Source organism: Microtus oregoni, unplaced genomic scaffold, assembly GCF_018167655.1.
Source record: "Microtus oregoni isolate MIOR12 unplaced genomic scaffold, Mior012 000001F_ref0000356, whole genome shotgun sequence".
Classification (NCBI taxonomy): domain Eukaryota; kingdom Metazoa; phylum Chordata; class Mammalia; order Rodentia; family Cricetidae; genus Microtus; species Microtus oregoni.
In genome coordinates, this window is record NW_024543060.1 from 64683928 (window position 1) to 64697094 (window position 13167).

Here is a 13167-nt window from a genome sequence, read left to right on the forward strand (position 1 = left end):
AGCTTGCTATTACATAGGCCTGAAAGAATCATTATGAGGTAAGAAATATGGTAGGAAGGTCTGCACTAGTGGGCGAGTTGGACATGCAGAGGGAAGGCTGCTTACCAAAGACGTTCAGTCTTTTTCCCAAGGTTGGGGAGTCCTTTACCTTTAACCCCCATCCCTCTCTGTTATAGAGACCTCACAAGTATTTGCCTGACTAATCCAGGAGCTGGTCTAGCCCAGTGGGTGAAAGGCACAAGGACAAATGGAGGACTGCTAGCTCCAGACTTAAGACACAGAGGGTGCTTATAGTTAGTGCCTCTCCCTACTACTTTCCCTAAGGAGGCCTCCCAAAATAAGGGCTGGTCCTGGGGGCATTAGACTATGGGAGATCTAAGGCTGTCCTGCTACAGCTGGCCTTCTGGAAAAAAGTCTATAAATAGGCAAGAAGGTAGGTAGTAGGTCCTGGCATGCAGGGCGTGCTACTATAGTTAGCAGGGATGCCGTGTCCAAGAGGCTGCCTTACACCTTCATTCCCACAGGAAAGGAAGCTGTGACTTCTACTCTGCTTATATGTTACCCCCGCCCCTACCCTGAGAAACAATACCAAAAAAAGCAAATTCACACTGTCACAATTTATTGAAGTTTTATAAAAACTCAGGCCACGTGGAAGAAAAAGGTACATCCCAACACTGTTTAAGGAATTCCTCCTCCTTTGCTCTGTGGCACTGGTGTGAAGCAGCTCCTCACTTTCTACCCGTCAGACAGCATGGACATGTTCCTAAGCTGAGGCAGGTTGCCTTTCGCTTCTCCTGAGAAATCTTAGCGGGGGTCAAAGTTACTTGCCAGCCAGTACCTCTGTGTGAGGAAGTTACTACTATATCCGCCTGACCTGGTCCAGAGACTACAGCTCTGGGTTTATTCGGTGTGAAGCAGCCATGGGCACAAGGCATTTGCTGTGTATCTCACTCCCACATGTGCTGTCTTCCCCACATGTCCAGCCAGCATGCAGCCAGTTTAGGAAGAATCGAGAGGTGAAACTTAGACCTCTCTCTGAGCAAGAGCCAAAACAAATAAATAAAAATTGGGTGGGAAGAGGGGGTGGAGGCAAGGGAACAATCCTTTGTCTCAAGTCTGGTGCACCTCATGGAACATCAATTCACGGGGGATGGCTGTTTCTGGACCAAACTTAGTGGCCGCCCGGCGCTCAAAGGCAGCAACATTCTGTTTGACAACCTCATCAAAAAACATGGTCGCCAGCTGGGAGTGCAGCAGAGAACGAAATTCAAAGGAAATCTGGAAATGCATAAGAGACAGAAACTTCAAGGCCATGTTGGAAGGATACTAATCTGTACTGCCTTCTTTACATCCCCCTCCAGACATCACCTAAGAAGCGTAACTTAAAAATGAGCAAAATGCAAATCTGATAGACTTAGACCTCTGAATACGTAGTGAAGTGTTTAGTGCTTAGTTTTACCCTCATGCCTGGTCCAAGGTCTGTGCCATGAAACCCGACTCACCGAGAAGTCCACAGTGCAGGTTCGAGGGTAGGCAGGAATACCAGGGCTGAATCTCCAAATAGTCTCTAAGTGGTTAAAGAGCTTGCCATCAGTGCACACCGCCTAGAATAGGATACATTTGGCTAGTTAACTCCCATTGTTAAGAGGGGAAGTGTAAAGGAGCTAGAGCAGCCATTGTCAACCTGTGGGTCACCCAAGACCATCCGAAAACAGGGATGGTCACATGATTCACAACAGTAGCAAGGTTATAGTTACAAAGTAACAACAAAAGTAACTTTATGGTTGGGGCTCACCACAACATGGGGAACTGTATTAAAGGGCCACAGCATTAGAAAAGTTGAGGGCCTGAGGGTTTAGCTTCGTGGAACTACCGCATAGTATGTGTGATGTCGTGTTGGCCCAGCACCACCACCACGATAACTGACTTTCCCTTTAATGTTAGGCGAACACTTCACATGTAGAAATCAAGTAATTACAGGAAAGGCCAAAAATAACCCTTGAATATGAAACTGCTAAGGAAAATACCCTGAATCCTCCCAGACAGGCCTCACCTTGACCATGTGTGGTTTGACCATGGAGACCGCAGAGGTATAACGTTCCAAGACAGGTGGAAACCCAACCTCCAACTGGGCTTTCAGGTGACCCTTACGGCTGGATACTACCAGTGACTTTTTACACCACGGCACAAACTCTCGGTACTCCTGGACATTGGACACCACCTCATACATCTCCTGCATTGAGTACCTAGAACGAAAGGAATCGGAGACCAAGAGCTGCCAGCTGGGTCAAGGTCCTCCTTGCCACTTGCCCTGACACAATCTTTGCCCACAAACCAGGCACCCAAAGAGACCTGGATGATACATTATTTTATCCCAATAGAGGCTTTAGATGACAGGATGTCAGTTTTATTGGTAGCCAAGTCTTTTTTTTTTACATTTTACTATTTTGTATATGTATGTATGGAACGTGTGGAGAGCAGAGAAAAAGCAGCCAGTTCTTCTAGCTTGTGGAGTTGAGGAATCAAATTTGATTGGGTCTTTATGCTTGGTGCCAAGTGCTGGGCCATTGGATTATTTTTTTGTTTTTAAATATTTATTTATTTATTATGTATACAATATTCTGTCTGTATGCCTGAAGGCCAGAAGAGGGTGCCAGACCTCTTTACAGATGGTTGTGAGCCACCATGTCGTTGCTGGGAATTGAACTCAGGACCTTTGGAAGAGCAGGCAATGCTCTTAACCACTGAGCCATCTCTCCAGCCCCGCCATTGGATTATTTTGAAAAGACAATCTTTTGTGGCTCAGGCTGACCTTAAACCACTATGGGCACAAGCTGGCTTCCAATTCATGATCCTCCTGCCTCAGCAGTGCTGGGAACAACTCTACAACTTATTAGTGTGGTCTTAGGTAAACTACCTATGCCTCCTTTTTTTTTTTTTTTGGTTTTTCGAGACAGGGTTTCTCTGTGGTTTTGGAGACTGTCCTGGAACTAGCTCTTGTAGACCAGGCTGGTCTCGAACTCACAGAGATCCGTCTGCCTCTGCTTCCCAAGTGCTGGGATTAAAGGCGTGCGTGCCTCCTTTTATCTATAATACACGAGCAAATAATACTCAGTTCATTTGTTTGTGAGGACGAAATGAGACAGTTTATGTAAAATACCTACCTGTATAGACTGGAGGCATAGTTAAGTTAGTAGAACACTTATTTGGCGTGAAGCCTTAGGTTCTGTCACCAGCACCACATAGACTGGATGGAGAGATGGCCCATTGGTTAAGAGCACTGACTGCTCTTTCAGAGGACCCGGGTTTGATTTCCAGAACCCATAGCTTACAACCTCTGTAAGGAGGATCAACTCTGGTCTCCAAAAACACTTGCACTCATGTATGTGCATACAGTTACACATCATTAAAACTCTTAAAATAAACGGGGGGCTGGAGAGATGGCTCAGCGGTTAAGAGCATTGCCTGCTCTTCCAAAGGTCCTGAGTTTCATTCCCAGCAACCACATGGTGACTCACAACCACCTGTAATGAGGTCTGGTGCCCTCTTCTGGCCTTCAGGCATACATGCAGAAAGAATATTGTATACATAATAAATAAGTTTTAAAATAAATAAAATAAATAAATGGGTGTGGTAGTACTCACCTGTAATTCAGCATTTAGGATTGCTCACCCATTCAGCCTAGCAGCTAGTACATAATGAGGCTCAAAATAATACCCCGGGTCTTTTTCTTCTTTAATATGTTATTTCTAGTACCACAAGCCTTTAATCCCAGCACTCAGGAGGCAGGTGGTCTACAGTGAGTTCCAAGGCGTCCAGGGCTGTTACATAGACCTGACTCAAATAATTACGTAGTATTTTGCATTTGTTTATCTGTGTGTGGGAGCTGTGCCACAGTGCACTCTGAGATCAGAAGACAACTCCCGAGTGGACTCTGCCGTTCCACCATGTTGATCAAACTCAGGTCATCACTCTTGGCAGCCTCCAGAGCCATCTGACCACCACCACCACCCCGTTTTTAAACAAGGTCTAGCAGTGTAGCCTGTAGTGCAGGTTAGTGGGGTGAAGCTGATAGGGATCCTGCTGCCTAAGCCTCCGGCGTGCTAAAGTTGTAAGCATGTACTCGTCACTACTGAGTTTTCTTTAATTATGTGTATGTTTCGGGGAGGGTATGGGCACATGAATGCTTGTGCCTACAGAGTCCAGAGCAGGATGCAAGATCTCTGGAGCTGGAGTCATTAAACAATTTCATAGTTAAACCATCTTTAGGCCTATTTTTATGTGTATGGGTGTTTTGTCTGCATGTATGTTTGTGCACAATGTGTGTGCTGGCGCTTGAAGAGGTGGTAAACCTCCATGTGGGGCTGGGAATCAAACCTGGGTGCTTTGTAGCAAGTGCTCTTAACCACTGAGCCGACTCTCCAGACCCTATAGTTTAAGTTTTTAAAAGCATTTTTGTTGCAGCTAGGTATTGTGATGCATGCCTTTATCGCAGCATTTGGGAGGCAGAGGCCATTTGATCTCTGTAAGTCCCAGGCCAGCCAGGGCTACATAATAAGACCTTGTCACAAAACAAAAATGAAGCCTGGTATAGTGATGCAAGCCTTTAGTCCCAGCACTCGGGGCAGAAGCAGGCAGATCTCTGAGTTAGAGGCCAGTCTGGTCTATATAATTACAAGGTGGACAGTCAGGGGTACATAATGAGATCCTGGCTCAAAAAAACAAACAAACTGGAAAGTGGTTTCTTAGCATGCACAGGGTCTAGGCTCAATCCTCAGCGCTGCATGAAACCAGCACGGTGGCACACAGCACGGTGGCACACGCCTGTAATCCCCGCTCTAGAGAGGTAGGTGGAGACAGGATAGTTAGAAGTTCAAGGCCAACTTAGGCTACGTGAGACCCTGTCTCAAGTGTGTGTGTAAAGTAAGTGTGACGCAGGCTCTGGGCTATGTAACCCAGGGAGACTACAAGCTTGCAATCCTGCCTCTGGCCTCCAGCGCTGAGATTACAGGTCGGCCTGTACTTGATAACGTTTCTATGAGGTAACCCAATTCTAGACTCATTTAATGCAGGGGCAGAGCAACCGAGGAGGGAAATTTAGGTTGGGAGGCTAGCAGCAAAAACATTGCTGGGGAGGTGGGTGGTCCAATATGGATTTTACCAACTATCAGCACGTGGTTATTTATTTGGAGTGAAAGAGAAGGATGCTCACCCCATGATCCTACGCTCCGAGTAAGCCTTCCTCTTGTTGGTGAAGGGAGCAGCAAAGCCCATGAAGGAACGACTGGGAGGTAGGCCAGCCTCAGCCGCCAAGACCTGGGCAGCGCGAGGCAAGAAGAGGTTACAGGAAATCAGAAACCTAGCACCAAAAGGAAAGGAGAGGCAGCGTCACGGTTCTTTTTTTTGCATTCAGTCAATTCCAGGTGAAGGGGAAGAGGGATGCATCACGGAGGAAGGTCGTTCGGGCAAGCCCTTCTCCCCCCAGCACCTGCTCCAGCTAGCGGGGCTGGCTGGCTGGCCAGGCAGTCACGAGTGCGAAAGGTCGAGGGCGGCTGAGGACAGGGCCAGGGGTGGGGATGGGAAAAAGACGGACACGGCCGAGGTGCCAGCTGCCTTTGGAGCAACGCTACTGCTGCAAGCAAACTCGTAGCATCCCCGTGCCCACGGTCCGGCCGGGCCCATCAAAGCCAGGGCGCCCGCGAAGCCGAGAAGAGGCTGGCACACACCACCCCGAGCATGTAACTTGTATCTCCAGAGCTCCAATCGGGCTCCCAGGGCGCTACCAATGCCGACCCTTCTCCGACCCGCCATGTAAGGGCTGCCACCCTCCACCGCAGAACTTCGGGGTGCCGGCCGGGCGACCCCCTCCCGTCCCGAGCGGATGCCCGGGTCCGCCTCTCACCTCATTGGCCGCGGCGGCCGCGGAGGGCCCGGGGGCGGGGGCGGGACCGCGCGCGTGCCCGGGCGGAGCGAGAAGCCGCAGCAGCTCCGGGCGGCCGCGCGCGTCGGGGCCGGGAGCCTCCGCGCGCCCGCAGAGGCCATGCGCGCGCCCGTCCCTAGTACTCGGGGCTGCGGCGGCTGCGGAGGAGGCCGGGCGGGAAGGGCGGCGGGCGCGGGCTCCGGATGCCTTCTCCCTGCTCCGGCCCGCGCGCCGAGTAGGCTAGCACTGACCGCAGCTCCGGGTCCCCTCACGTCACGCCGTTGCCAGGGATCTGGAGTGGGAGAGCGAGGGAGGAAGGAAAGGGCAACGCTGCCTGTCGGGAGATGTAGTTTCTTTGACACCTCTAGCGAGAGAGCGAGGGCGCCGGGTGCGCGTCTGAGGAGCTATAGCGATTAAGCTGGGGGAGCGAGGTCGCCTGGCACAAACTACTTGGCGAGGCTGTGGTCACAGGACCTGATACGTAGGCGCAGAGGCGACGTCGTGGGCGGGTCAACGGCAGATGTGTCCGTAGCTGTCCCGAGCTAGGGCTCCACAAGCCCTTTAGCGTTGCAAGGCTCCCGCTCAGCTCGGTGGGCTTCGCAGTGTCTGCTGCTGATTTGTGTCTCTGGAAAAGGATATTAACGTTGCAAGCTCTGGGCTGACTTGAATTTCCCATCGCTCTCCACTCCCTCTTCTCCCCCCCTCGTTATTCTAGACAAGATATTCAGCTTCTCCTGGGCTGGCCTTGAATTCGCAGTCCTTCACGAACGTCCCTAGGAACACAATTTCCCCTTAATATTTATGAGAAGAGGTCAGCGGCCGAGGCAGGAGGGTTGCCACGAGTTTCAAGCCAGCCTGGGCTACATAGCCAGTTGGAGAATAGCCCGATCTACACATTGAGGCAAGCCTCAGTCTCAAACCAAACATAAGACATGTTTTGTTTTTTTAAGGCTCCCTCACTGTGTAGGCCAGACTGGTTTGGAGCTCTCAGAGGTCCTTGGCTGCTGTGGTTTCGGGCATGAACCTCAGGTGGCAATCACGTTAGGGAGTTTTTTTTGAGACATGACCTTGGTCTGTAACTTGTGTTGACCTCAAACTCACAGGAATTCTCTTGCCACAGCTTCCTAGTTGCTGGTATTTCAGATGTGAGACATCACAGCTGGCCAAATTTTACTTTTAGAGAAAAGAACCATCATTGTCTGGAAAAACATGTACTCAATGGAAGATGAGACATCACAGTTCAAGCCCGACAGTGAATACCACTTATTACTTCCCATGATTCAAGGAGAAAACGATTGCTCTTGGTAAAAGTAGATAGATACAAACAGGGGCTGGAGAGATGGCTCAGTGGTTAAGAGCCCTGACTGCTTCAATTCCCAGCACCCACATGACAACCCACAACTGACTGTAACTCCAGTTCCAGGGAATCGAACTTCTTCAGACACAGAAATACATGCAGACAAAACACCAATGCACATAAAATAAAAATAAGTTAATTATCTTTAAGGAAATTTGCTGATTATGGGCTGGAGCACTGGCTGGCTGCTCTTCCAGAGGTCCTGAGTTCAATTCTCTGCAACCACATGGTGGCTGACAGCCATCTGTAATGAGATCTGGCGCCCTCTTCTGGCCTTCAGTACAGAACGCTGTACAAACACACACACACACACACACACACACACACCCCAAAGGAAAAAGAGAGAAGAGAAACAAACTACAAATTACAAAGAGACTAGACCTAGATGGATGTAAGAGCAAGCACAATTCTGTCAAGTGCGGCTGAATTTAAGGACGTTGGGACTGTCACGGAGCCTGATAATCAAAGGTGGTGGCAGCGAGAGGACAGGCAGGCAAAGCTACATTGTGATGCAAGTCGAATGGTTTTACACAAATGAGGCCCTGGATCCCATCTCACAGCCAAGACAGGCTGGCCAGATGGCTCAGTGGGTAAAGGTGCTTGCTGCCAAGCCTGATCTGCATTCAATCTCCAGGACCTGCATGGAAAGAGCCTTCTCCTCTGACCTACACGCGTGCGCGCGCATACACTTAATAAAAAGTTTGGTGTTTTTTTTTTTTTTAAATGACTCTTTTCCTTTTGCTCCCTTTCTTCCACCTTCCTGAGGGAATGAAACCCCCAGCTACAGAATATTTTCATTTTTTTTCTTCTGACACCTCTCTCTCTAGGCACCTCAGGGAGGGCCTGGTGTGCGCTCTTCCCTTCCTCACTACAGTTACTGGAATTTCCTTCCAGTCTGAAGTGGTGTTCTGAGGGCGCGTGACCTTGAAGGGCAGCCACTTGTCAGGTCAGCGTCACCCTCTGGTCTGAACCCACCTCTGACGTAGGAGACAGCTGCTCAGAGTGAGCAGGAAGGAGCATGTTGAGGAAAAGAGAGAAGTTAACTGGGATACATGACTGAACTATGACCTCATTAGCACTCTGCCTTCACTGAGCTAACTTGCTTCAGAATCCCTAAGGTCCAGTAGCCCTACAAAACCAATTTGCTTGCTGTTCTTCAACTAATTAAATAGCTAATTACTTCCGCTTAATCCTTGCCTAGTTCACTCCGTTAGCTCTTGTTGTGCCCCTGCCATCTACAGTTCCTTCCATGTCTTCCTCCAGGAAGACTCTCGACTGAACCCTGAACGCAGAATTCAATGTAAACAAGCATACATCCTGTGTTTTCTCATTCATTGTTTCATGTGTTTGCTTTATTTTCAAAAAGAGACACTTGCCGTAACTTAAAAGTTTCTTAAAAACACAAACAAACAAAAACCTTCTGTTTTGTTTAGTTTTGAGACAGGGTTTCACGTAGCTCAGGCTTTCCTCAAACTTATTATGTAACCAAAGTTGGCCTTGAACTCCTGATATTCCTCCTAAATGTGGAGGTTACAGACTTATGATACCATACTTGGCTATAACTCCTTTCTTGTTTGTTTTGAGACAAATTCTTTTTTTTCTTTTTTTTTAAATATTTATTTATTATATATACAATATTTTGTCTGCGTGTATGCCTTCAGGCCAGAAGAGGGCACCAGACCCCATTACAGATGGTTTTGAGCCACCATGTGGTTGCTGGGAATTGAACTCAGGACCTCTGGAAGAGCAGGCAATGCTCTTAACCTCTGAGCCAACTCTCCAGCCCCGAGACAAATTCTCACTATATATTCCTGGCTCCCTGGAACTTCCTATGTAGGCCAGGCTAGCCTCAACCCCCCCCCCAGAGATCTGTCTGCCTCTGCCTCCCAAGTGTTGGGGCTAAAAGTGTACCCACCATCCTTCTAAAACCCCCAAGTTTCTACCTACTGACTTATTAGTATAGTGCAGTATATATACTGAATCCTTGTTAGCATTGTGGGGTAGACCCCAGATAAGACTGCTCAGACATGGGGGTAAGCCAATAGAAAGCCTTCATCAGTCAGCTGGCAACTCTACTGGTGTTCAGGATCCCGGCATAGCCCCAAGCCTTTCTCAGGGTGAGTTTTTAAAGCATAAAAACAATATCCTGGTTGATATGCTTCAGTTAACAAGAACCGTTAGCCAGAAGCAGAACTACAGAAGCCAAAGAGCAAGGTTAGTGCATTTAGGGACTTTCCCAGAACTATGGGCTTTGATGGATTAGGCTCTGTTTTCCTTTTTGGCAGGTAAACAGTCTGGTCTACATGCTGGATTTTATGATCTGAATGGTATTTCCATCATGGAGTCAGCTGTGCTAAGGACTGTGTGACGGTCCCCACTGGTCCGTCATAGAGTGGGTTGTACTACGGTCTGTGTGCCTATTGTTATGTTAGAAGAATGAAAACCAGTCTAAAGAAAGGCAAGGCAAATCAGGCTTGATTCTGCACACTTGGGATCTCAGAACTCAGGATGATTTTGAAGCCAGAGTAGGTTACAAAGTGAGTTCGAGGCCATCCTGGGCTACAGAGTAAGACATTGTCATAGAGAAAGAAAAAAAAAAGAGGGAGAAAAGGAAGGAAGAGAGAGAGAGTCTAGAGTTACCCAATTTATTTTTAATTTTTTATGTGTATAGGTGTTTTGGCCGAATGTATGTTTGTGCACACACACATGCACGTGTGTGCTTGGTGTCCTCAGAGGCCAGAAGGGGACATTAGGCTCTCAGATGGTTATGAGCTTCTGTGTAGATTCTGGGAATTGAACCCAGGTCCTCTGGAAAAGCAGCCAGGGCTCCTAAATGCTGAACCCCCACCTCCAACAATCTCTGGTTTTGAAGACAAGGTCTTATTAGTCCAAGCTGCCCTGAACCTTGAACTCCTGACCCTCCTACCTGGACCTCACAAGTGCTGGGAACACAAGTGATGTCACCATCTCCAGAAAGTTCCACTGTGTGCATAGGTGGCCTTTGTCACCAGTTCCCGCTCTTAGCTTCACTCTGAACTCCAGATGTGACAATGTTACTAAATCATTTCCTTTATTTCTTGTCTTTCTTGCTCTAAATAATAGTAACTAGCTAACCCCCAGCCCTTCCTCTTTCCAGCTGCCCAGACGGTCAGTCTGGTTCTGTCCCTCACTCACCTCCACTCCTGAGCCAGGCCCCAGCACATGACTCCAGCTCAACCCCTGCCTCCATTCCTCAGGTTACTAAGCTATTTTGGGCAGTGGAGGGTGTGTGCTCCTCTCCTCCTCCTTGGGTCACAGCCCAGCTTAGCTGTTCCTGGATGCCCATCACACCCAATGACCAAGCTCACACCCAATGGCAAGCCAAAACACTAGCTTCCATGTGCCCCTCAGCTGGGTTCAGTTTCTATCTCCTCCCTCTTCCTCTGACTCTGATATAAAGTGCCTGTCCCAGTTGCTGATTTCCTAGGCTTAGAAAACCAACTAACCAACAGACAGTAACAGCAAAAACCAATACTTAGGTGTTGGGTGTGTGATACAATTTTTTTAATATTTATTTATTTATTATGTATACAACATTCTTTCCATGTATGCCTGCAGGCCAGAAGAGGGCACCAGACCTCATTACAGATGGTTGTGAGCCACCATGTGGTTGCTGGGAATTGAACTCAGGACCTTTGGAAGAAAAGCAGGCAATGCTCTTAACCCCTGAGCCATCTCTCCAGCCCCACAATTTTTTTTTCAGTTCGTAATGATGTGGATTAAACCCAAGACTTCACACATGCTAGGCAAGCATTCTATCACTAAAACAAACAAACAAACAAACAAAAACAAAAAAAACCAACCATTTTCGCATGTATATATTTACTGACTTATGTGTGTACTCATAAGCCTTCGAATGCGCATGTGTGCGCCATGGCCTGTGTGTGGGTGAGGGATGACAGCTTTCGGAAGTAGGTTCTCCTCTCCCACTGTATGCGTTCCAGGGGTTAAACTTAGGTCATAAAACTTGGTGACAAGGGCTGGAGAGATGGCCCGGTGGTTAAGAGCACTGTTCTTCCAGAGGTCCTGAGTTCAGTTCCCAGCAACCACATGATGACAACCATCTATACTGGGATCTGGTACCTTCTTCTGGCCTGCAGGCATCCATGCAGGCAGAATACTGTATACATAATAAGTAAACCTTTAAAAAATTAATAACAATAATAGTAATTGTAGTAATTTTTAAAATATTTATTTATTTTTATTTCATGTGTATGAGTGTTTTCATGCATGTATGTAAATGCACCACATTTATGTAGAGCCTGAAGAGGTCAGAAGACGTTGTTGAGGGCTGGAGAGATGGCTCAGTGGTTAAGAACACTGCCTGCTTTTCCAAAGGTCCTGAGTTCAATTCCCAGCAACCACATGGTGGCTCACAACCATCTGTAATGAGGTCTGGTGCCCTCTTCTGGCCTGCAGGCATACATGGAAAGAATGTTGTATACATAATAAATAAATATTAAAAAAATTGTAATGAGGGCACCAGACCTCATTACAGATGATTGTGAGCCACCATGTGGTTGCTGGGAATTGAACTCAGGACCTTTGGAAGAGCAGGTAATGCTCTTAACCACTGAGCCATCTCTCCAGTCCTGGTTTAGTTTTTTAAAAACAGGGTTGCTCTGTGTAAAAGCTCTGACTCTGGCTGTTGGGAGCTCACTCTGTAGACCACTTTGACCTTGAACTCACAGACCTCTGCCTCCTGAGTGCTGGGGTTAAAGTTCACCACCACCTGGCATTATTTAGTTTTTATTGTTAACTTGACACAACCCAGAGTGATCTGGGAAGAGGGGAGGTACAAGAGCCCATGGAGACAAGATGTTGGGTCCCCTGAGACTGGAGGAATTGGGGGTGCTTATGTGTTGAAGCTTGCATGTGAAGGGCAGAGGACAACTTTCAGGACATGGTTCTCTCCTACCATGTGGCACCCAGGAGTTGAACTCAGGTCCTTTACTTCTGCTGCTCAAATAATTGTTATAGCTGGGCGGTGGTGGCACACACCTTTACTCCCAGCACTCGGGAGGCAGAGGCAGATGGATCTCTGGGAGTTAGAGGCCAGCCTGGTCTACAGAGGGAGTTCCAGGATGGCCTGGGCTACATTACATAGTGAGAACCTGTCTCAAAAAAGAAAGAAAGAGAGCGAGGTGATTGCCTAGATTAGATTAACCTGAGAGCATGCCAAGGATTTTCTTTTTTCTTTTCTTTTTTTCTCCTCTTTTTTGGCTTTTTGAGACAGGGTTTCTCAGTAGCTATTGGAGCCAGCCAGTCCTGGCCTGGAACTTGCTCTGTAGATCAGGTTGGCCTCGAACTCACAGAGATCCACCTGCCTCTGCCTCCTGAGTGCCGGGATTAAAGCTGTGCGCCACCACCACCCGGCCTTTCCTTCTTTTCAATTTAACTTAAAAATTTAATTTAATATTGTTATTGTTTTTTGAGTCAGGGTTTCTCTATGTAATAGTCCTGGCTGTCTTGGAACGCGCTTTGTTGACCAGGCTAGCCTCGAACTCTGAGATCCACTTGCCTCTGCCTCCTAGTGCTGGGATTAATGGCATGCCTTTATTACCTTACATGTATTGTTTCACCTGCATATCTAGGTCTGCACCAAATGCATACCTGGTGACCAGAGAGGCCAGAAGCCTACCAAATTATCTGGAATTGGAGTTATAAACCGCTGTGAGTTGCTATGTGGGTGTTGGGAATTGAACCTGGGTCCTTTGGAAGGGTAGCCAGCACTCTTAACCAGCTGAACCACCTCCCCAGCCCCAACACTTTCTCATTTGCTAATTGATGATTGATGTAGGAGGGCCCAGCCCACTGTGGGTGGTACCATTCCTGGGCAGGTGGTCCTGAG

General features: G+C 48.0%; 1 protein-coding gene across 1 annotated transcript; it reads right to left on the bottom strand.

The window, feature by feature from the left end:
- Window positions 1-5: 5 nt before the first annotated feature.
- Window positions 6-6361, bottom strand: Coq10a (coenzyme Q10A). Its single transcript, XM_041664874.1, has 5 exons — window positions 5903-6361; window positions 5213-5359; window positions 2054-2246; window positions 1503-1604; window positions 6-1278 (listed from the first exon to the last, which is right to left on the bottom strand). Exons 1-5 carry the CDS (start codon window positions 6040-6042, stop codon window positions 1111-1113), a joined length of 750 nt encoding a protein of 249 aa, XP_041520808.1. The 5' UTR covers window positions 6043-6361; the 3' UTR covers window positions 6-1110.
- Between the last annotated feature and the right edge of the window lie 6806 nt (window positions 6362-13167).

Bases quoted from the DNA above. Each gene is read 5' to 3' on its own strand.
- Coq10a (XM_041664874.1), bottom strand. From the start codon at position 6,042: ATGGCCTCTGCGGGCGCGCGGAGGCTCCCGGCCCCGACGCGCGCGGCC. The intron at 5,360-5,902 runs GTGAGAGGCGGA...TTTTGGTGCTAG, and splicing joins CGGCCGCCGCGGCCAATGAG to GTTTCTGATTTCCTGTAACC. The intron at 1,605-2,053 runs GTGAGGCCTGTC...ATCCTATTCTAG, and splicing joins TCAAACCACACATGGTCAAG to GCGGTGTGCACTGATGGCAA.